At 44.3% G+C, this 20,090-nt stretch overlaps 3 protein-coding genes across 4 annotated transcripts; 1 reads left to right on the top strand and 2 right to left on the bottom strand.

Annotated features, from left to right (window-relative positions):
- Window positions 1-1,636: 1,636 nt before the first annotated feature.
- LOC121300468 (TIR domain-containing adapter molecule 1-like) lies at window positions 1,637-10,552 on the top strand. The gene is made up of 2 exons (XM_041229041.1): window positions 1,637-1,885; window positions 2,427-10,552. Exon 2 carries the CDS (start codon window positions 2,580-2,582, stop codon window positions 4,815-4,817), a length of 2,238 nt encoding a protein of 745 aa, XP_041084975.1. The 5' UTR covers window positions 1,637-1,885; window positions 2,427-2,579; the 3' UTR covers window positions 4,818-10,552.
- LOC121300469 (protein fem-1 homolog A-like) lies at window positions 10,399-12,800 on the bottom strand. The gene has a single exon (XM_041229042.1). It carries the CDS (start codon window positions 12,605-12,607, stop codon window positions 10,757-10,759), a length of 1,851 nt encoding a protein of 616 aa, XP_041084976.1. The 5' UTR covers window positions 12,608-12,800; the 3' UTR covers window positions 10,399-10,756.
- A 1,085-nt stretch (window positions 12,801-13,885) lies between these two features.
- Window positions 13,886-19,075, bottom strand: LOC121300563 (cysteine dioxygenase type 1-like). Of its 2 annotated transcripts, XM_041229139.1 has the most exons (5): window positions 18,625-19,072; window positions 17,590-17,667; window positions 17,086-17,246; window positions 16,252-16,421; window positions 13,886-14,713 (listed from the first exon to the last, which is right to left on the bottom strand). In XM_041229139.1, exons 1-5 carry the CDS (start codon window positions 18,801-18,803, stop codon window positions 14,684-14,686), a joined length of 618 nt encoding a protein of 205 aa, XP_041085073.1. In that variant the 5' UTR covers window positions 18,804-19,072; the 3' UTR covers window positions 13,886-14,683. The 2 variants fall into 2 exon arrangements, with proteins under 2 accessions (XP_041085073.1, XP_041085074.1); XM_041229140.1 differs by lacking the exon at window positions 17,590-17,667 and having other exon boundaries at window positions 18,625-19,075.
- Window positions 19,076-20,090: the final 1,015 nt, after the last annotated feature.

Raw genomic sequence — 20,090 nt, 5'->3', positions numbered from 1 at the left:
AGAGTACTCTAAAACTGCATTTACAATTACAGTTATCTCAATCCAGAGAGGCAATGCAATTACAGTACAGTGATTTTAAATCGCAGTTGCGCTATAATTACAGCAATCCGAGACTGAACATGCACTTACAGTTAAAACAAAAAAGTTTCAGCAGACTTCAGCTACTATAAGTTTACCTCACAGTTACTCTCCCCCTACAACCTTCCAAAAAAAAAAAAAAAAAAAAAAAAAAAAAACACGTTTTCTTTTTTGTAAAAAAGAAAGAAAGAAAACCGAGGAAGCATTCCTTAACCCTACTACTTAACCAATGTGATTTTTTTAAGATGTGAATCATTGTCAGTGCATTTCCTTGGGAAGCAGTGAAGACAGAATGCAAACTCTGGAAGCAGGTTCAGCTTGTGCATCCTGTGTGATTGTATAGCTCGGGGGGCAGGGGCTTGCTGAAGGGATTCGAGCCACATCTCGAAAAGTATAATCCCATGCAGAGTGTTTGTATTGCAAGGGCGGCAGAAACGGTGTGTTGCGCAAGTCTCTGCTGCTTGCTGTTAAATGTTAAGGAATGAGTCACTAAACAAACTCGTCGCTTTCTGTGTTTGTGGAAGAAAAAAACATGGCCGCAGAATTGCACTCTGTCTGGGGTCAACTGGGTTAAACAGTGGCGGACCGGAAGCTCTATAGCTCTTTAACCCTTTAACGCACAAAGGGACACACGTGTCCCACAAATGCAAAATATGCTACCTCTTATTTTTGCAATGAGGTATGGTGTTAATAAACGTGGCAAACCGGGGCAAGCTACGGTCGAGCCATAATACAGCCATGGCAAAAGCATGGAGTGGGGGGAAATGCAAATATCCCATGGGAAACTTTCCAAGGGACCACATTAGAGTCATGCGTTTGCTACCAGAACAGTGTCCTGTCCTGGGTCAGTGGAGACTATAAAACTACCGGGAGGCCATTAGTGGCTGGCTGATGGTTTGCTGCTCATTAGCTCCATGCAGAGTCCAGGAACACCCCGCAGTCCTGATTAAGCTCAAATAAAGATTATTGTCGGAACGGCAGCTGGAGGAGAGGGGTCCGTCTCGTACCCAGCGGAGCCGAGGAGCACAAAGCGTGATTGAAAAAACGCCGGGACCGCAGCTGACAGACAGACAAGAGTCAGCGTCAACCGCTCTGATGAGACACAGGCACTAATTGCACAGCCCAGCCCCGACCGACCACCGGCGACTGTCCGAGAATAAGAGAGTGCCAGAATGAAGAGCGGGATTCAAGGGGAGATAATGTGCCCACAGACTAACCCTCGGTGTCAGTTCAGGATAACCCTTTCTCTCTGCAACAGGCAGCTCCAGACTCGATTTGCTTGCGGGTAATGAAGCTGATTTACAAGCAATAGTATGTGTGGCTGTGCAAATATGTGTGTAACAAATATGTCAGATGTGCAGTCTTGCCCACCTAAACCGAACCCAGTTGCAACAGAAATGAGTTGTACCTTTTATGAGCAGAACACGTCAGCGTTTAATTTGCACAACAATGTTGTCAAAGCAGTGATGCTGTTATTTTATGTTATTGTTGCTAAGCTACTGTAAAATATACAACTACGAGGAATAGAAGATACGGCCGCTAGGTGTCTTCTGTTCATTTGTTGTGACTGAGTGAGTCTGACGTCTCTTGCGGAGATTTCCACTTCCTTGTTTCAGGAAGAAGGCTCCCTGACTCGACCGTGAATATATGCACCGAAATATCAACTAATATTTTGAATAATATCAGAATATATCGTTTCGTTTCTACCCCTGTCTCTGAACGCAAGGATTGTTGTATGTAGAATTATCGCACAACAAAACGCAAGTCCAGTAAGTGAGCAGCGGAGTGCTTAAAAACACTTTTACAGGTCAGTGTTGTATTTCTTTATGTTAACTTGTTTTTTTTTTTTTTTCTTCTGTTGTGTTGGTGCGTTTAAGGCTCTACCTGGCTAAGGGAAACATCGTAACAGACAGCGGTTTGGCTACACTGTTGTTAATCAGGAGGTCTGATCTAAAGCAGGGTGCAATGAACGTCGACTTGAGTTGTTTAGCCTTGTTAGTTTAGAAGGGCAAGGTGTTGTGATAAATTGCCATATGCACGCCGTGAAGTATGTAAATATGCGGATCACATTAGATACAGGTATTTAAAAAATTGTATCGTAATATGAGTCATAAGACGCGTAGTTGTACCTGGTAGGAGGAGTAGTGTTCAGTATTTTCAACTGTGAAGTGCTTTGGCAAGTCAGACAACATGTTTAACTTTTTCCACACATGTGCGCAGGGAAGTCGCTCACTTCCTTGTGTTGATTCCAGCAACTGCATTCTGGGTAACGTTTTAGTTATGCTTTGTGGGTATGCCAGGTTGCAGCATGGGCGCTCTCATAAGTATATATATATTTTTAATTCCAGGTCTCAGGGAAGAAAAAAAAACAAGGAAAGCGACCAGTTCCATAGAAGGACGCTCTGATCCATCCACCAGTAATGAGAAAGCATGACTGAGGCCCCTATCATGTTGTGTGGGTCGTATGCCCTTCTAGCGAGCTTCCCGGGAATCATAGCAGAATGGCGGACAAGCAGGATCGTAGCCCGACCCTGGAGGATGCATTTAAGGTCCTGTCCAATGTAGGGAAAGACAGGCTGACCAGCCTCATTCTGAAGCTGGAATGTTCTGTCTCAGACACGGACAAGCTTGTCTATGCCATGGTGCTGATGAATCTGAAACGCAGGCAGGAAGCCCACGCTGAGCTCCAAAAGCTGGGCCACAATCAGACGTCTGTTTACCTGGCTGGCATGACAGCCAAGGATGGCCAACACACGGCCTCAACCAGCAAACTGCTCTCCAGCCAAGCTGATTTTCTCCTGGACGTGGCTCGGATCTTTAAAGTCTTGGTGGCCGAGAGGCTCTGTGACGAGTTGCTGCGAGACAACGCCTACCTGATTGCGATGGAAGCATGCAAAAACGCAGGTGGGAAAAGCAAAGTGAGCCTAGAGTGTCTGAAAGTGGAATTCAGGACTGAGTGTGGCCCCCACCTGGAGATAAGAGACACGGAGGAGAGCGGGGGGTCGGCTTTGAAATCCAGCACCAGACTCTTCTCTTGGGTCAGTGGGAAGCTAAGGAGAAGTCCGGCCATAAACATTCACAACAGCAAAAGTCAGTCAAGGACTGAAGTCAAGAGCTCTCCGTCTTCTCTGCAAAGCCATACAGAAAGTTCTGTTTCCTTTGCTAGTCACCTGGAGATCAGCCAGTCTCCAACTGTGCCATTTCTTACCGATAGGACAAATAAAGCAATTTCAAACTCTTCCGTTGACAGTGCATCTGTCAGCAGCACAGGGACAGGTCAGGGGGCTGCCAGTATGAATCTTGTTTTATCTAGCGTGGACATTCAGCCAAACCCTGTACCAATACCACCTGTACAAGGGGAAGAAGAAAGGAATGGAAGCATACATCCAGGCCCCCAGACTGAGGATAGTAGTCGTAATATTGACTCTTCTGTATCCACTGGACAGTCCTCTGCAGAACAGCCCAGTTGCAGTGAACTGAAACAGTTGCAATCCACTGCAGATCCGGTAAGTAATCAGCTTGTGACTTCGAAAACCGGGCTACAGGAGGAGAGCCAAGAGATGTCAGCCCTAGTAGAGAAGGGTTCTTCAGAGGAGGAAAAAACCTCACCCCCAAGTGTCTCACCAAAGACCTCGGTTGAGGAGTCACACCCTGAAACGAAACCTTCGGAGCCTCCAAGGAACCCAACCCCAGCCCCGACCACAGAACAAGAGGGCGAGATGGAGAACAAGTTCTTCTCGTTTGTGATTCTCCACGCCCAGGAGGACACAGACCATGCCATCAGGGTTCAGAAGACTCTCGAGCAGCTGGGTGCTGGGGAAGGAGCCACCTTCAGCGTGGACTTTGAAATCCCTGGGAAAAGCCCCTTGACTTGCATTCAGGATGCCGTCAATAACTCTGCCTTCACGCTCATCCTCCTGACCACCAACTTCAACTCCCACTGGGCCCAGTACAAAACCAACTCTGTGCTGATGGACTCCATCGAGCGGCGCCACAAATACAACACGGTAATCCCCTTTCTGCCCAGGAGGCATGGCCTGCCCCGAGAGAGCATACCCTACGCGCTAAAGTGCTTAATCCCCATGGAGGAGAAAAGCTTCTTACCGAAAAAGGTGAAGACGACCTTCAACCAAAAAACGATTGAGAAGCAGAGGGCCCTCTGGAGCCAGGAGCAAAAAATCAAACAGCAGAAAGAGAAGGAAGAGCAACTCAAAGACCAGAACAAGAACGATGAACTGTTGCTAAGCGCTATCTGTAACGTTCAGCAGCAGCAGTGCATGGCTTTGCAGTACATGCAGATGTTACAAGGAATAATACCACCACAGCAGCTACCAGGAGATCCAAACCTCCAAGCACAATATCCACCACACCTAAACCAAATGCCGCCTGGATATCCTCACTGTCCTCTACCTTTCCAGCCGGCCTTCAATGCAGCTGGATTGCCATTCCCGGGAGGAATGATGGCTAATTTAACAGCCCAGTTTTCACAGCAGCAGTTTTACCCATTCCCTTTAAACCGGCAGCAGCAGGCACAGGATCAGAACGTGGGCAGCAATCCAGGGGCCCCCCAGCCCTGCCCGCATCCAAACATCATCCAGATCCACCACGCCAGCAACATTCAGATCGGAAACCAGGCCCGGATGAGCGTCAGCGCGGCCAGCGAGAGAGACACAGACGAGGAAGACGAAGACGAAGAAGCAGTCCAGGAAAGCACAGATCAGAGAGAGCTGCCTGGGTAAGAGGCAACACAAACGCTACAGGGTGAATGGCACGCCTTTTAAAAAAAAAATACAATAAAATGGCAACATTTTCTGTGGGAAAGTCCTGTCCTTTTCCTTTCACTATGCTTTACAGATTTCATTGACTTTGTTGCGCATGTAAGCGCTGTTGCACCATCAGTACTGGCTGTTCCAGCAGCTAGAACAGATCTAAATAAATACAAAATAAAATTAGTTTTTTTCCATTTTATTTCTCATGGATGTTGTTTTGTGTTGGAAAAGCACACCTACCCAGCCAATGTACTTGACACACCTACATACACACCTACCCAACCAATGTACTTTACACATGACTAAACACCTAACAACCTGACCTTACCCATTGCAGGCTGTATAATAGCACAGGAAGCAGAACTCAAAAACCAGTGTTTTTGATTATATTTATTTATACATGATATATTTAATAAAGCTGATATTTTCAGCATGGCCTTACAAGGCAACAGCCTTCTCAAACATGCAACTATGCTATTTTTAAAAGAGTAGGGGCAGCTACACCTTTAAATAGACCCCACTACCAAAAATAAAATCGCTCACCACTCACTATAATACAGAGCAATACAATGCACTTTTATACAATGCCTTTCACCTGGGTGTCAAGGAAAGGCTGTCAAAAGCATTCCTTGTCAGATTAAGACTACGCCTGAAGATTACTGATCTCCACTATCAGGCAGTGTTACTCACTTCTGCCTTTAGGTCTCAGTGTGAAGTGTTATTTTTATCCCAGCTAGCTACGACCCATTCAGGAAACAAGCTCTTTGGAGTTCATTGCTAGCTAGGGGTTGAGTGTCACCCTTTTCAGAAAGTGTTCTGATTTCAAGTTGCATGAGCAGGCTATACTCAAGGAGGAAACCAAATTTGCAAGTCATTTTTCTAAATAATTTAAAGTACAGGCAATACAAAGGTTTGCTTTTAGTACTAGTATTTATTTCTGCCTAGTATTCTCCTTTTAATTTGTTTTCATATGTGCAAACTGTATATTTACTATATATCCTCTTGGGTCACACATTTTTAATTGCATTTTGTAACCGCTTGTGTGAACCCTATGGAGTTCGAGAAGCTGCCTAGCCAAAACTTAAAACTCAAAACATATGCATTATACAATAGATGCATAGATAGGAAACTTAACATGGTGCAATTATACACAGTCACTAAAGGGGATAGTCTCTTGACACACAGCAGTTACATATAGATTTAAAGCGTAAACTCGCTCAGTTTAAATTCTTGCTTCACACACCACCCTCTGTATCACATTTATAGACTAGCCCCTCAAAAGCCAGCATTTCTTGTGCAATAGATTATGTGTTGCCAGCTACATTTTTTTAAAAATTGTATTTGTGTTTGGTAAAAGGAACAAGGTCTAGTTAGTTGATAGTAATTTTTCTCCCTACAAAAATGATTGCAGGGTAATTGCATGTGAAAGATTGGTTTCCACAGAACAGTAGTACACCGTTTTATTTTATCATCCGTTTTCCGCTCTGCTGTTTTGAATGGCGCTACTGCAGTCCTCTGTATTGAACTGGGTTATCCTTTCAGGACCTGTGCAGATGGCAGTTCTACAACGAGGTAGAGCCCAGTGTTGCAATTAAGCGTTGAACTGTGGAATTCAAAATTTGGGGGGGGGGAGCCCCTTAATGACTGAGAGGAAAATGGCCATTGCTATCAAATACATTTATTTAATTATTCAAACAGTATTGATATTTCCTATTGACACTGATTGGGCTACAGTACACTCAAGTCCCAGGTGGGAAACAGCATCATTTGAGGAACGGCGAAACGATACATTGCATATTGATGAATGACAGTAGCTCATTACAATATTCTGTATGTATCAAGTTACAGACACTGTGCACATGACTTGGGGCCAGCGCTCTTCTATTTGACCCGACCTGTAAAACATTCCCAGCAGGACTCACAGACCTGGATTAGCACCAGTGTTGGACAGCCTACAATTATATCTTGTTTCCATGCGCACAGATTGACCGCCGATCCCATCTGATCCGGGTTCTCCCGCACTCATCCTGAGCTGGTTTCACAGACCCCCATTAGCTCTGCTCTTGGATTACCTAACAGTATGGCTGGTTTCACATACCTGATTAGAACTTATTCTGGAATGCCTAGGGTCAAATTAGGTAGTCCAAGATTTGTGCTAATCGAGGTCTCTGAAACAAGTAATTAGGGTAATGTTAGGTAGTCAAAGATTCGTGCTAATCACAGTTTGTGAAACCATCCTTAGCTAAGGTAGTCCTAGTTCAAACCGAGATCTGTGAAACCAGCCAACAGTCTAGCAAAAATAAACCTGTTAAATCTCCAAATATTTTAAGACACTTTTCTATTCAGATCCAGGCAACCGGTAACCTTTTTTTTAGTAGTACCAGGACTTCAAAAGAAATGATACAGTTTGATATAAACTCCACTCCACTCCTAAAATGATATAATGACATACTCCAGGGTCAGCTTTAATTGGGTTAATTAAAGAAAGACCAGGTTTGAAAGGAATCAACTCTAATCACCCCTGAGCTGACAAAGACCTTTTTATTTTAGAACTAGTTTCTCTTTATTACTGCTCAAGATCTTACGCTTCAGTTTTTAAAGTTCTAGATGTAACATCAAATCCTATATCCCTGCCAAGGACATGAATAGCATTACACATGTGTCTGTATCATAAACACAGACCTACACTGAGACATTTTATGCATACAGGCTTGTCACAAAATTCTCTTGTTTGGTATGAAAATCTTATCTTAGCCACGTCAGTATGACGCATGTATATAAAACGAAAATAGCAGCAGCATTAGCACAGACAACAGAGTGTACCCAAGTACCCAATTATATGGTACTCAGCAGCTACTTGTACAGTAGTCTGAAATGTGGTCCTTCAGTGACATGTCAATGCAATTTGTTTATCGCTGGTATTAAAACATGCTCCACATTCTCTTATTACAAAACAGTCCCATCATTAACAATCACTTCATCTTATTTCACATCATATCAAATCCATCAGGACTCCCACATGACTAGGGTTGGGATGTGCATATTGTGATCTGCGCCAGTTCATGACTTTGGTGACATCTTGCAGAATATAAGCCTGGCTTCTGTACAGCACAGTATAACACATTACATTAATCCCAGCTCTGCTGCAATGCTAAAATCCTCCAGCATGCTAAACTACATGCAACAAAACACTAGAAAACACCTGACAAAGCAGTGTCAATAACAGGCACCCAGGGCGGCACTGGTTTGTGTTAAAATTGCTGTGGATGGATCGATCACAGTTCCTCAGTGATTACGACCTCTAGTTCCTTCATTGAAGTTGGGGAGTTAAGCACTCACATGTCCAAGTTTGTCCATATAAGACATGAATTAGCCACAAACGGAACACCACTTGCTTCTTCTATACATGACTGCACTCTACAGCATTCAGGCGTATACCAGTATCTGAAACAGCCTTTGTGTTTTCTGGAAGTAGAGGGTTTGCTTACCTCCGAAAAGGCATTTTGTACCAATCTAAACCTGCAAAAATGTGTTCTTGTAGCTGGAAATTCACAAAAAAAAAAAAAAAAACAACACACAAATCATGTTCATTTCAAAGCAGTCAGAGGGCTTTCATATCAGATCATAATCACTTTTAATCCTACATTTCAGACAATATTCTACTGTGTTGTTTAACATGCATTTTATTGTACTACAGCATGCACCATTTGCAGGGTTAACATTTGCATATTGGGTTAAATAAACCGTAAAGTAATTTGAATTAAATGCAGACAATGTGCAATTTCATTTTCAACACAGAATAATTCTCATAATATACACAGACCACCCCACCCCCTCCCCCCACTGTAGTGTAAATCACACTAAAAAGCAATGCAGACTGGATCAAATAAACTGTTACAACCTCCAAGGGGCCAGAGATTTGAGAGGTGGCATTACTGTTTGCAAAAGGAGTTTCCCTAAAACAGTTTCTGTTCCCCGTGACTCCGCCAAGAGGAGACGGCCATTCTGATGCACCCCTGGATGCACAATGAAATTTATGAGACACCCTTCAACTTCAGATTGACGGGCTCAAACTGCACGCCACCGGGATAAGCAACAGATCTTATTAGAGCATTTAACAGCACATTACTGTAAAATGCTCTATAATCCAGCTGTGACTTATCCTGGTAGGGTACGGTTCATCAAATCAACCCCAAATAGTATATATTCATTGAAATTAATGCTGCTGAATGTGCACATTTTACAATACTGTCTACTTCACACTGAAGGCACAGAACACTGCATCCATTTTTACAAAATTAAATATTAATATATTACTATATTATTATCATTATGATTATTAGTATTATTATAGCCATTGTTCTGCAATTGCATTAACCCACCAGGATAAGCCTCCGACAGATTTAATTGAAACATTTTTCAGCACTGAGGAAGTAACCCTGGATTGCATTAAACGCCTATCTGTGTGGCTATGGCTAAAAGCAGGTGGTTGACGCAACCCAGAGGGACCCACCAAAGCTGGGAAATGCGCTAATAAAATCCAGGGGGTGGCTTATTCCAGTGGGGTATAATGACATGCTCCTAATTAAAAACTTTTTCCTTCTCCCACTTAAAGCACAACTTTTTGTTTGCTTGTAAAACCCTACAGAGCAGCCCTATCCTCCTCCATGCTGCTCCTCAGCGCGCCCCAAAGGGTCCCTTAAATCTGAGGGAACACGACTTTTTCAGGAACAGCGGCTTGAAACCTGGGTCCAGGAGACCTAGGCTGGGACAATGTTGCTGTATCAAACCACAAGCCTTCCCCAGTGGCCTGAAACCCAGTCTGCTGAAAGTTCCATGCCACAGAATGGCTTTGTGTGCCCTCAGCTTTAGAGGGAATGTTTAATAAAGATTCACTCGCCCATTCCATATTATCAGGTTTACCAGACCAACAAGGAGAAAGGGGTCTGCTCTGGAATGCTGTGGACTATTTGAAAAGTTCAGAGATGAAAGGGGTAGTGAAAATGGAGCTAATAAATGCTAGGTACCTGGTTGCAGTAACCTTTCCTAAGCGGGTTTCTAGAAAAGAAACACACACCAAATACAACTGGCACCGATTTTTTTATACATGGAACACCACGTTTTGTTCAATGCAGCATAACTGAAATCTCTCCTTAATCGATCCGAGTGGAAAACTGGGTTTACCGTACCTATCCACACTAGAACCAAATGACCCACCAGCTACTAACAGCAACACAGGCATGGACTGATATTTATTTTTACTTTATACTCCTGTTTCACACAGTCTATTAAAAGGCCTATGAGTAAAGATATCATGCACATGTTGTGCTGTAGCCAGATTTGTCCCCACTGGTTTACTTGCAATGGGAGTGAACACACCTTTCAAGTTTCGTTGTGCTTGCTGGCCGGGTTAAATAAAGATCACTATTGTAACCCAGATCTGCCACTGTAAGTTAAGCTACACAAATAATTGCTCTCCAAACACCCAGCGCAATCCTGTTTGCTGTGCTTTTTTTTTTTTTTTTTTTTACAAATACAAAATAGACCTCTCTTATAATCACTGAATTTTATTCAGGCACCTTATTTCTAATTGACATGTTTAAACAAGAGACTCAATGGTTACCTAGCGATTTCTGTACTTTAGATGAAAAACAAAGTACTAGAACTTAAAAGTGCTTCAAATAAAATTAACAAATTAAAAAAAAATAAACAAGGAGATCAGAAGCTGTTGTCAAGCCTCATGCAGGCTCTTGGCCAATATGCCCACCTCCCGTCTCTCCATGCCACCAACAGTTTAAAAACAAAACAAGAGTTAAAAGTTGTAGCCCCTCAGGCTGACACAGTTCAAATATTTCTCAGCAGCCCCTACAATTCTAAAATGCAACAGCGTTGGCAGCACAAGCGAAAGGTTAATGTAGCTCAATAAAGGCCTCCATCTCTTCCGGGATCAGGCCCTTGTAAGGCAGTTTGTGCTTTTCAATGGCTCTGGCAGCAAGGCACTGGAGGGTGACGTGGTTTAAGGGGTGCATCAAGTTCTTGGTGGTGGCCTTCTCGTCCAGCAGGTCGCAGGCGGTCTTGCGCTGGGAGTTGGTGGCGTCGAAATGGGCGCCGGCCTCGATGAGCACGCTCATGATTTCGATGCTGCCGTTCATGGCGGACACGTGCAGAGGGGTGTTGTTGTCGTAATCCCGCGAGTCCACGTCGGCGCCACACTCGAAAAGGACCAGGGCCACCTGCAGCGAGGGGAACTTGCCCACGGGGTAGCGGCCCACGGTGGTGGTCTCCTTATCCACGGCCAGGTGCAAGGGGGTGTAGCCGTTCCTTCCCCTGGGGTTGAGCTTCAGAAGCCGGTAGATGGTCTGCTTCTTGAGGTGTTCCTGCTCCGGGCTGCAGTCCACCTTGCCCAGCAGGAAGATGAGGTGCAGGATGATGGAGAGAGCCTTGGTGAACTGGGTCACCTCCGGAGGGTTCTCCCGCTGGCAGACGGCCCGCTCCACCTCCCGCACGCTCTTGCACAGGATGCCCATCAGGTCGTTGAAGGTCACTTTGGTGGCCAGGGTGCCCTTGGCGCGGTCCTGCAGGACGAAGGAGAAGAGCTCAGCGAAGGAGAGGAAGCTGCTCGCAGTCATGGGGCTGAGTGGGTCCAGGTTGCTCTGCTGCATGTCCAGGGCGTACTTCCAGAGGTTGATGCAGCGCTCGAAGTTCCCCGAGTCTGCGTACACGGCCCCTCGGTAGCGAATGTAGTAGGAGGTGTCCGGGTGGGAGGGCCCCAGGATGCGCTCCCGGATCAGCAGGGCCTGCATGCGCATCTCATCCGGGTCTGTGATCAAAGACTCGAGCTCTTCGCTGGATGTCACCTCCCTGGAGTAATCATACGCCAGCACCAGCTGCCCCGGCTCGGGCTTGTGAACAACGCTGCCTTTGTCACTGTGCCTCATCTCCATGGCCCTCTTCCAGTACTTCATGGCCCCAAGCAAGTCCCTCTTCTTGTCCACGAAAGTGGCACCAAGCAGCTCCAGGGCGTCGATCCGCTCCTCTCTGGAGGTCCTGGGCTGGTGGATGAGATACTCCACGATGTTGGTGTGGCCCGTGACGCTGGCGGCCAGCAGAGGGGTCATCCTGTAACCGTCCTTCTCCATCTTGGCGTTGCCCTTGAGCAGCATCTTCATGATGTCCAGGCTGCCGGACTCGGCGCAGTCGTGGAGGGCGGTGTTGCCCTTCACGCTCTTGCGGTTCACGTCGGCCCCCTTCTCCAGCAGGTACTTGGCGATCTCCTTGTGGCCCTTGTAGCAGGAGATCATCAGGCAGGTGTGGCCGTGCCGGTTGGCCACCTCCATGTCTGCCCTGTGCTCGACCAGGTACCTGACGATCTCCAGGTGCCCGTCGAAGCAAGCGGCCCGCAGCGGGGTGGAGTTGGTCAGGGTGGTGTTGTTGACAGACGCCCCGTTTTTCAACAAGCCGCGGACGACATGCAGGTGACCAGCCGCAGAGGCAGCCCACAGAGGTGGCGCCCCTTCTATAGTCTCCCCATCAAAGTTTACAGAACCGCCCAGTTCCACATCGGCCCTGCAGTGCTGCAGCAAATACTCCACCACCTCCAGGTGCCCGTTTCTGGACGCTATTAAAAGCGGGGTGCCTCCTTGGGTCTTTTCCCCGGCCAGGGCTTCCAACTCCTCTATACTTTTGTTGCTGACTAACTTCTGAATAAGTTTCAGCTTCCCATCTCTGGCAGCATTGAAAAACGCTGTTTTAATATCCATCTCCCCGCTGTTGTGGTCTTCCTTCGGCCATTTAAACCGGAGCCGGGTCCATAAAGTGCTTGTAGTGAAAAAAAAAAAAAAAAAAAACTGTTTACGAACTAAAAATTAAATCCTATCCCTGCCTCTGCCAGTCGCTTTCATTTTCAACCATTTTAAGACTGCTGCTGACAAAATGGAGACTTTGCTGTTCTGACAGTTCTGTGTTTACCAAACTCGCTGTGCATCATGAGAGTTGTAGTCTTTCTCAGGTGCCTGTGCAGTTGGGATCAACGGTGCGACGTTTCTGTAAGCACAACAACTCCCAGAATGCAGCGCAACGGGCAGCCGGTCGATTCTTTTCCGCAGCTAATTCCAAGGCTTTATGGGTAATGTAGTGTTTTAGAAACAACATGACCGGGGTGTAGTTTAGTAGCGCTCCGCAATCAAAACATTTTAGAGAGCCCTAATTACATTTAGATGACCAATGAGAGCAGGTGCTGGGCGGGGAACAGAACAATGTATTTAGGTAGCGAATTTTAAGCTGATGTGAACATATATAGCCCCCCCCCCCCCTTTTGTGTTAATGTTTTTTTGTCAATGCACAGTTAAAATCAAACATCCCAGCTACACGAGAACGTAAAAAGTCACGATTTGGAGCAAGAGATGTCTCAGTTCTAAAAATGACTACAGTAAATTAAGCAGTATGCGACGCATTTTTTAAAGTGTCTAGAAATTCTTCACACGGTCATAGATCAGAGAAAAAAAAAAAAAAAACGCATTCTCAAATCATTGCACAAACACATTGTCTTGAATGTATGTTTTTTTTTTTTTTTTTGTATATGGAATTGCATTTCCATAATAGTTACAGATCTGGCACGCTTCCCGGTTGCTGCGTGATTTTAAATATGAATCGTGACACGCACTGCCCAGCTGTTAGTACAGTGCAGACCTCAAAGCCTTCCCTATATTTGTCACTGAATGGCGTCACCGTGTGCAGCAAGTTATTTCTGAGCACACGAAAGCCAACTAAGGGGCAAAGGCTCCTGCATTCCGCGACAGCTAATAACTGGCTTATTAAAATCCGTTTCTTGTTTTTACCTTGGTCCTTTCTTATATGTTCGTGGTGGTTTCTCGCTTTCGAGTTACGTTGCTCCTATTAACCCATTAAGTGATATTCTCCCCTTATTTTAAAGGACGGGCTGCTTTGCCGTTTTTTTAGACCTCAAAAGTTAATTCTAAATGTAATGTATCGAATTGCACAAATGCAGCTCGTGCTCTGAATTAAAAAAAAAATAAATAAATAAAGAAATATAGTTGGTAATTAATGCTGCTGAATTCTAACACTGCCGTTGTCTTCCACATGGAGAAGAAAATCAGAACGCGGCTATTCATTTGCTAGAGACTTTGCAACTTTTTAGGAGCTCAGAACAATTAAAAAGGGGAAATTAAGCTAATTATTAGTTCCATTAAGGGTTTAGTTGAGTAACTGAGCGCTCAGTTGGAATGAAAACCAGAAGGGGTCCAATAGGACCGGGGTTGAGAAGCTCTGGTGTAACTTACTTGAAAAAAACAAACAAACAAAAAAACAAACAATTATCAGTTTAAAGCACATTAAGGTTTATAACACCAGAGGGCGCCAGATTGCACGCTTATTTTGCACTCCTGCGTGCTGCAGCAAATCCCTGCTAAATATAGATCAAGTTTGCCCGTGTAAAAAAAAAAAAAAAAATAAAATAATAATAAAATTCAGTTTGGATTTTATTGTTAACAAAATACAACAACGTGGTAAAGGCCCGTGCTTGTTTAGCTTAGTGGTCTGTGAGACAAGAGGTTCCCGTTAAAAACATGTATTTTGTTTTCACTACTTCTTTTTCTAAACAAATAACAATATTGATAATAAAAGCTTTTTTTAAAAGATATTTTTTTAAGAAGAATAGTTTTAATATTCTTCTTGAGTCCTGCAATTTTGCATGCGATAGCATTTTCAAGGTTTCAGTGGACACAGAGTGCTGTACAGTAACTAGGATGGTCTCTTCTCAGAACCCGGTAGCGCTCTTTTGATCCGGTCCGAATTCCAGTATTTGATTGGTCCCAAAGTCAGTTGTTCTCTTTTGATAGAGCCGTTCCCTAAAATAAATAAATAAAAAAAAAAAAAAAATAGTAAGCATAGAATCATAGTCGCACGTGTAGAGAAATGTGATGCTCATGTACACCAAGTGGACCAGCAACTGGAGTGAGAGAGATTTATAGCTCTGAGTGGAGAATAAGTGGCAGTGTTTGAATTACGTTCTCGGTGAACTATGATAGAAGGTCCCGTGGAAATGACAGAGTGTAGGAAAGATAAGTTCAAACACGTGACAGGTGTGACATATTTAACCTGTGTTGCAAGGTGATGGCTGAGATAGAAGCATGATGACTTGTTGGATGGAAATTGTTTTTCTGGTCAATTACAGAAGATAAAAGGAAATAGTTAAGTGGCTCCACCTTGCTTTAAACGATTTGTTTTCAGTTTAAGGGTAGTAATGAGACACCCCGAGCTGAGATTCATACACCTCCAGATCTCCTATCCACCCCCTGAAGGAATCAGGAATCCGGTGTTTGATGTCAGTGACTGCCTTACATAACTGAACTGCAACACCTGTAAGATTGTGTCTTGAAATCAAATACATGTAAGCTGAGTCTTATACTTTACTGACAACGACAATAACACAACGAATGTTGTCGTTCGAAGAGGCTGAACCACAGCCCTACATACCTGCACTGCCTCTTTGCCGACTCCAGCAAGAAATTTCTTGTCAAGTCAGACATTTGGGTCTGTTACCCTTTGATTGTTCAAAATGTCATTTTAATGACTGGGGTAATATTTCATGGGAGCCCACATCACAAAACATGCAATTTCAAACCGCCCTTTCTGAAGAGAATATTTAATACCTACATATCGTAGAATGCTATCTTTATTCCACAGGCTGTTTGAACAGTCCCAAGGCAGTAATGGAAACACATATGCAAAAACATTTCAGGAACTCTGCAGAAGTACACAGTCTTCTATTAATGCTACCTGTGCTGGCCCTGTGGGCACACAGCGAGTAAACTACAACTAAACTAAAAACTTACAGCATGTCAGTTCCCCTGAAAAAATACCAGGCTGTACTGAGGAAGGCGGGTCAGCTCAAACAGCTGAATCATTCCAAACTATTTTCTTTCATTGCATCTGAGCAACACTGTGCCTCATACAGATTATACTCCTTCTCAGTGGAACAGAACCTTAGCAGCAGGAAGGGAGTGAAATTTCACTCTGCCGCACATCTCCAGTCAAGGTCGAGGGTTAAGGCTATTTATAGGTCTCCTGTTGAGAGGAGGGGATCGTCTGAAACCCCGTTTTTGTTTTCCTCAGTTTGAATGTTGCCTCACTGCTGCAGTTAGCAGGACTGCAGATCAACAGGCGCCCTTGGGCTGCAGCGGGACGGGCCCAGCCAGGGAAATCACCTCTTGGACTTGTTGGGAGCATGACCTGAGCGGACGCTGAAGACAATGAAGCAAGCTAAACCCATCCAATTTTCCTCCCTAAACCTGCAGCTGGGCAAAAGCCTGTGGGTACCCAGCCAAGATGGGCAACGTGGCACAGTTAAGTGAAGGAGCAAGTTATGAATGGAAGTGGGACTCACGTAGGGGGTCCTCTCTCCATACTTGCTCCAGAAGGTCATCTTGACAGAGTTCCTGTGGCCCGTCCTCTCGTCAAAGGTGTGGCAGGTATCAAAGGGCGGGCTGTAGAGGTGCAGGCTCACCGCATGGTCACAGTGACTGCTGTTCTCTACCCGATGAAGCCCAATAGAGTCTGGAAACAAAACAACAAGGTTTCAAATGCATATCTTCCCCCCATCATGCAGTAAGCCATACAAATACAGTGATCACAATACTGATGAGAATGTACTGCAGTGTATACAGAGCGAGAGACAGAGACGGGCAAACACTATTGATATTTTTAACCAGATAGGGATATGCATTTCTGTATTAATATTTACCCTGCGCAGCCAGCATGGATCACAGTACACGCATTCTATTGAATCAATATAATACAAGATATGCACAGTCCAAGTTTATACATTCAGCTTGTCTGCATCTTAGCATCACTCTGCATCAACTGGAGCATCCAGGGGGGAACGCGATGGAAGAAAAACGAAAGCGATGGCGAGAGGGTTGCACATTATACCATTGTATACAGCAGGGTGAGCCACTGAAGGCTTTACTGCCAGCCTGAGTACCACAGCCTCCCTTCTTTCTAAACAATCTCACGGTGGGTGTGGCCATCAAGCTTGCATTCAACTAGGATTCTCAATCCCAGGGCGCATCCCCCTGGCTCTGTGCCTCTGCAGGTGCGCATGGCATTCGCTGTTCCAAACGTAACATGCAACAGATCGGAGAAACAGGAAAAACAACTTCCACCTGATTTTCTCAACATGGGATCATTTCAGACAGCGTTGGTCTGCTTCTAGTTTTACCATTGATGTAGGTGCACTGATTCTCCTCGAAGTAGATCTCACATCTCTTCTGCAGCTCCTGCTTGCAGCGCTGGTCCTCGGGCCAGTCGTACAGCGTCTCCTTGAGTCTGCCCTGCAGCAGCTTGAGGAAGCAGTGGGAGTTTGTATGATCGTGAATACTGCTGCAGAGAGGAGAGAGAGAGGCGGAGGGAGGGGGGTGTGGGGAACAGCACTCAACACCTATAGAAACAGGACACACCAACAGCTACTGTACTTGAGGAACTGTTTTTAGCTTGAACCGTGCTTGACTCTTTTCTGTCTGAAATCATACCAGCAGCAAGGCATTTTAAGACACAAGCCTTTCATAACTAGCATTGACAAAGCAGCCCACTGCAGGCAGTGCAAGTTGTGTGTGCAGTGTTGGGTTTACTTTTACAGAAAGCTGTGTGTAGAACACAGAGCCCATTAGCAACAGATCCTGGCAAGAGATTAGCACTAGTCTAGATAACAGTGTTCCCTGCTTACCTGCCGTGCGTCTCTCCCCAGCACAGGAGCATAAGATTAAACTTCCCGTTCCCCTCGTCCACAAGGTTCCTGGTGTATCTGAGCGACAGTAGAGTGAGTTGGGCATTATAACATGCGTTTTCACTAGCGGGAATAGTAATGCATTGCCCACATTAGTTAGAAGGTTCCACAGCTGTATGCAATAAGGAATCCTGCCCAGTTACCAGTATTGGAATGTTCTGGAGAGCAGTGGAACACTGTAAGGTCAGTTTGTTATGTAATCTTTTGCACACAGAGCGTTATAGAAAACAGATTAGCGTTCCTGTTGAAAGGATGTTTAGTGGCAATAGCATTCCATGGAGGTTACTTTTTGATTATAATCCATGCCCTGTGGGTGCCGATCTTTTCATAACTACCTCATATTAGTTATTATAGACTTCTCACTTTTAAACGGGTAGTGCAACTATTTATTATTTTACAGTTAACTGACTGAATTGTATTTTTGTTTGCTGTTGTGTAGATGTTGTGTGTTGGGTTACACGGGATATTAATTGTCCAGATGCATTTTTGAAATATTGTGAATTAAATAGCTCACGGTGTGCTGTGCAACGTCAGTATTCTAGAGTGGCTAACTAACGCAAAGGTTATCTCTGTATCTCTTTCTCGAATGATTACACCATACCCGTTTCAATTACACTGGGTCAGCCTGCATACACATGCCGGCACCCTCACACAGGTCTTCATCCCGGGAAACACGCCTGGTTTTACTGGGAAGAAAAGTGAACTCCTGCACCGCAGATCTATCAACTACCAAAATTGTGGGTTCGCTCAAATCACCAGTTTATCTCTTTGTGTGTGTGTGTGTGTGTGTGTGTGTGTGTGTGTATATATATATATATATATATAATATGATTATATCATAGATTATATATATATATGATAATATATTATATATTACAAGCTTGAATAAACGTCTTTAAATGCATACTTATGAGTTATGAAATTGAAATGCCTCTATGTTCATACAATTACTTTTTCATTGTGCGTGTGAATTACCTGTGTTTGTCAAATTTAGCAAATGTCATCCAGTCTTTGGGGTTACTCTTATAAGATTCCATGAGCGTCTTCACTTCTTCTACATCGATCTCATCAGCGGAGAAAACTTCATGTAACGATTGAATGAGACTGTCCAGACAGTCGACATTCTCCGGCATTGTACTTGCTGCATGCTCCATAGTTAAAACAAGATCAAATTCAATTCAATAAAACAAAACAAACAAACAAACAAACAAAAAAACCGGGAGCGTTGAAATTCGTACGCAGCTGTGAAGAGAATCAGTGCTACACTAATAAGTTTACAAAGAAGTTGGGGGTGGACCTTAACTCTGAGGGTGGGGGGTGCAGGTTGCTGTCGCTTGATGCATATTTAAATGTATTTTAAACAAAGCAGCATGTGTGCTTTGCAGAAACCAAAACGCCATTATAGTGTGTGGTGTTTTTTGCAGATTTTGCAAGTGACCCTCAGTGCTCCACAAGCAATGTTGCAGAACACGCCGTCTTGAATTATCAGCGTCGGGGACGAGCTGTTCCTAACACTGTTCTCACGTGGAACAGATCTTGCAGTTGCCACGTTGTGTGGAAAAGAAATATAAAACCAGCGCCTCAAATACCAGGGCTTGCTTCTTTAAAAAAAAAATCATACAGACACTCCCTCCGCCTAGCACCGGCGGCAGCATGAACGCAGCGGGTTGCATCCACTTATTCAGAGCGGGCGCATTTTGGAAAAGACAAATCACTGAGCTCCTATTCTCTACTGTTTTTACTTAATTGTGATGACAATAAATACATAAATAAATATTCTTTCAAGTGCGTTATTATTACCGCATTAGCAACAACTAATGCGTTAATAATAACACACTTAAAATAATATTTATTTACACACTCACCACATTACTGTAAAGCAACGAATGTACATATAATGCTTACTTTCAACTGATTATTCAATACTGAATACAAAAAGCATGCGCTCTTGTAAACAATCGGAGAGTGCGACCCTACGGATGGGTTTCCAGACACCAGAAGCAACTTGACTTGACATGATTGATATTATTGTGCTTTAATCTGATTTGATTAATTATTTCTTATAGTAAGATTGTTTCTATCAATTTAGAGTCAGAAACTGGTGAGGGTGTCACCGGACCTAAATTAGAGGGGTCAGGCCCCCTAAGGCCGGCTCACCACGCTAGGCCTGGCCTCTACCGCTAGGAGAACCCCACAGCTAGCCATGACGACGTAAACTGCAGTCTTTAGCACTGTTTAACCATGTTTTATGATTGCACATACTGTGTATTGCTCTTTGAATTCAGCTGAAGTCACCCTAACAGAACCATTTAATTTCACTCCCTCCACGCTTCCTATAAGTGGCGAGACAAGAGAAATCCAATTGAAATTGTGCTCCAAATATTGGAGGTCAAAGCCCTCCCTCTGAGTGGCAGGCAGCCACAAGCAATCTGCAGGACCTT

This window comes from Polyodon spathula, chromosome 26 (genome assembly GCF_017654505.1).
Source record: "Polyodon spathula isolate WHYD16114869_AA chromosome 26, ASM1765450v1, whole genome shotgun sequence".
Classification (NCBI taxonomy): Eukaryota; Metazoa; Chordata; class Actinopteri; order Acipenseriformes; family Polyodontidae; genus Polyodon; species Polyodon spathula.
The sequence above is the reverse complement of the archived record's forward strand: the minus strand, read 5'-3'. Positions and strand labels throughout refer to the sequence as shown.

Bases quoted from the DNA above. Each gene is read 5' to 3' on its own strand.
- LOC121300468 (XM_041229041.1), top strand. From the start codon at position 2,580: ATGGCGGACAAGCAGGATCGTAGCCCGACCCTGGAGGATGCATTTAAG.
- LOC121300563 (XM_041229139.1), bottom strand. From the start codon at position 18,803: ATGGAGCATGCAGCAAGTACAATGCCGGAGAATGTCGACTGTCTGGAC. The intron at 16,422-17,085 runs GTAAAACTAGAA...TTTTGTTTCCAG, and splicing joins TCAGTGCACCTACATCAATG to ACTCTATTGGGCTTCATCGG. The intron at 14,714-16,251 runs GTGAGTCCCACT...TATTTATTTTAG, and splicing joins ATGGAGAGAGGACCCCCTAC to GGAACGGCTCTATCAAAAGA.
- LOC121300469 (XM_041229042.1), bottom strand. From the start codon at position 12,607: ATGGATATTAAAACAGCGTTTTTCAATGCTGCCAGAGATGGGAAGCTG.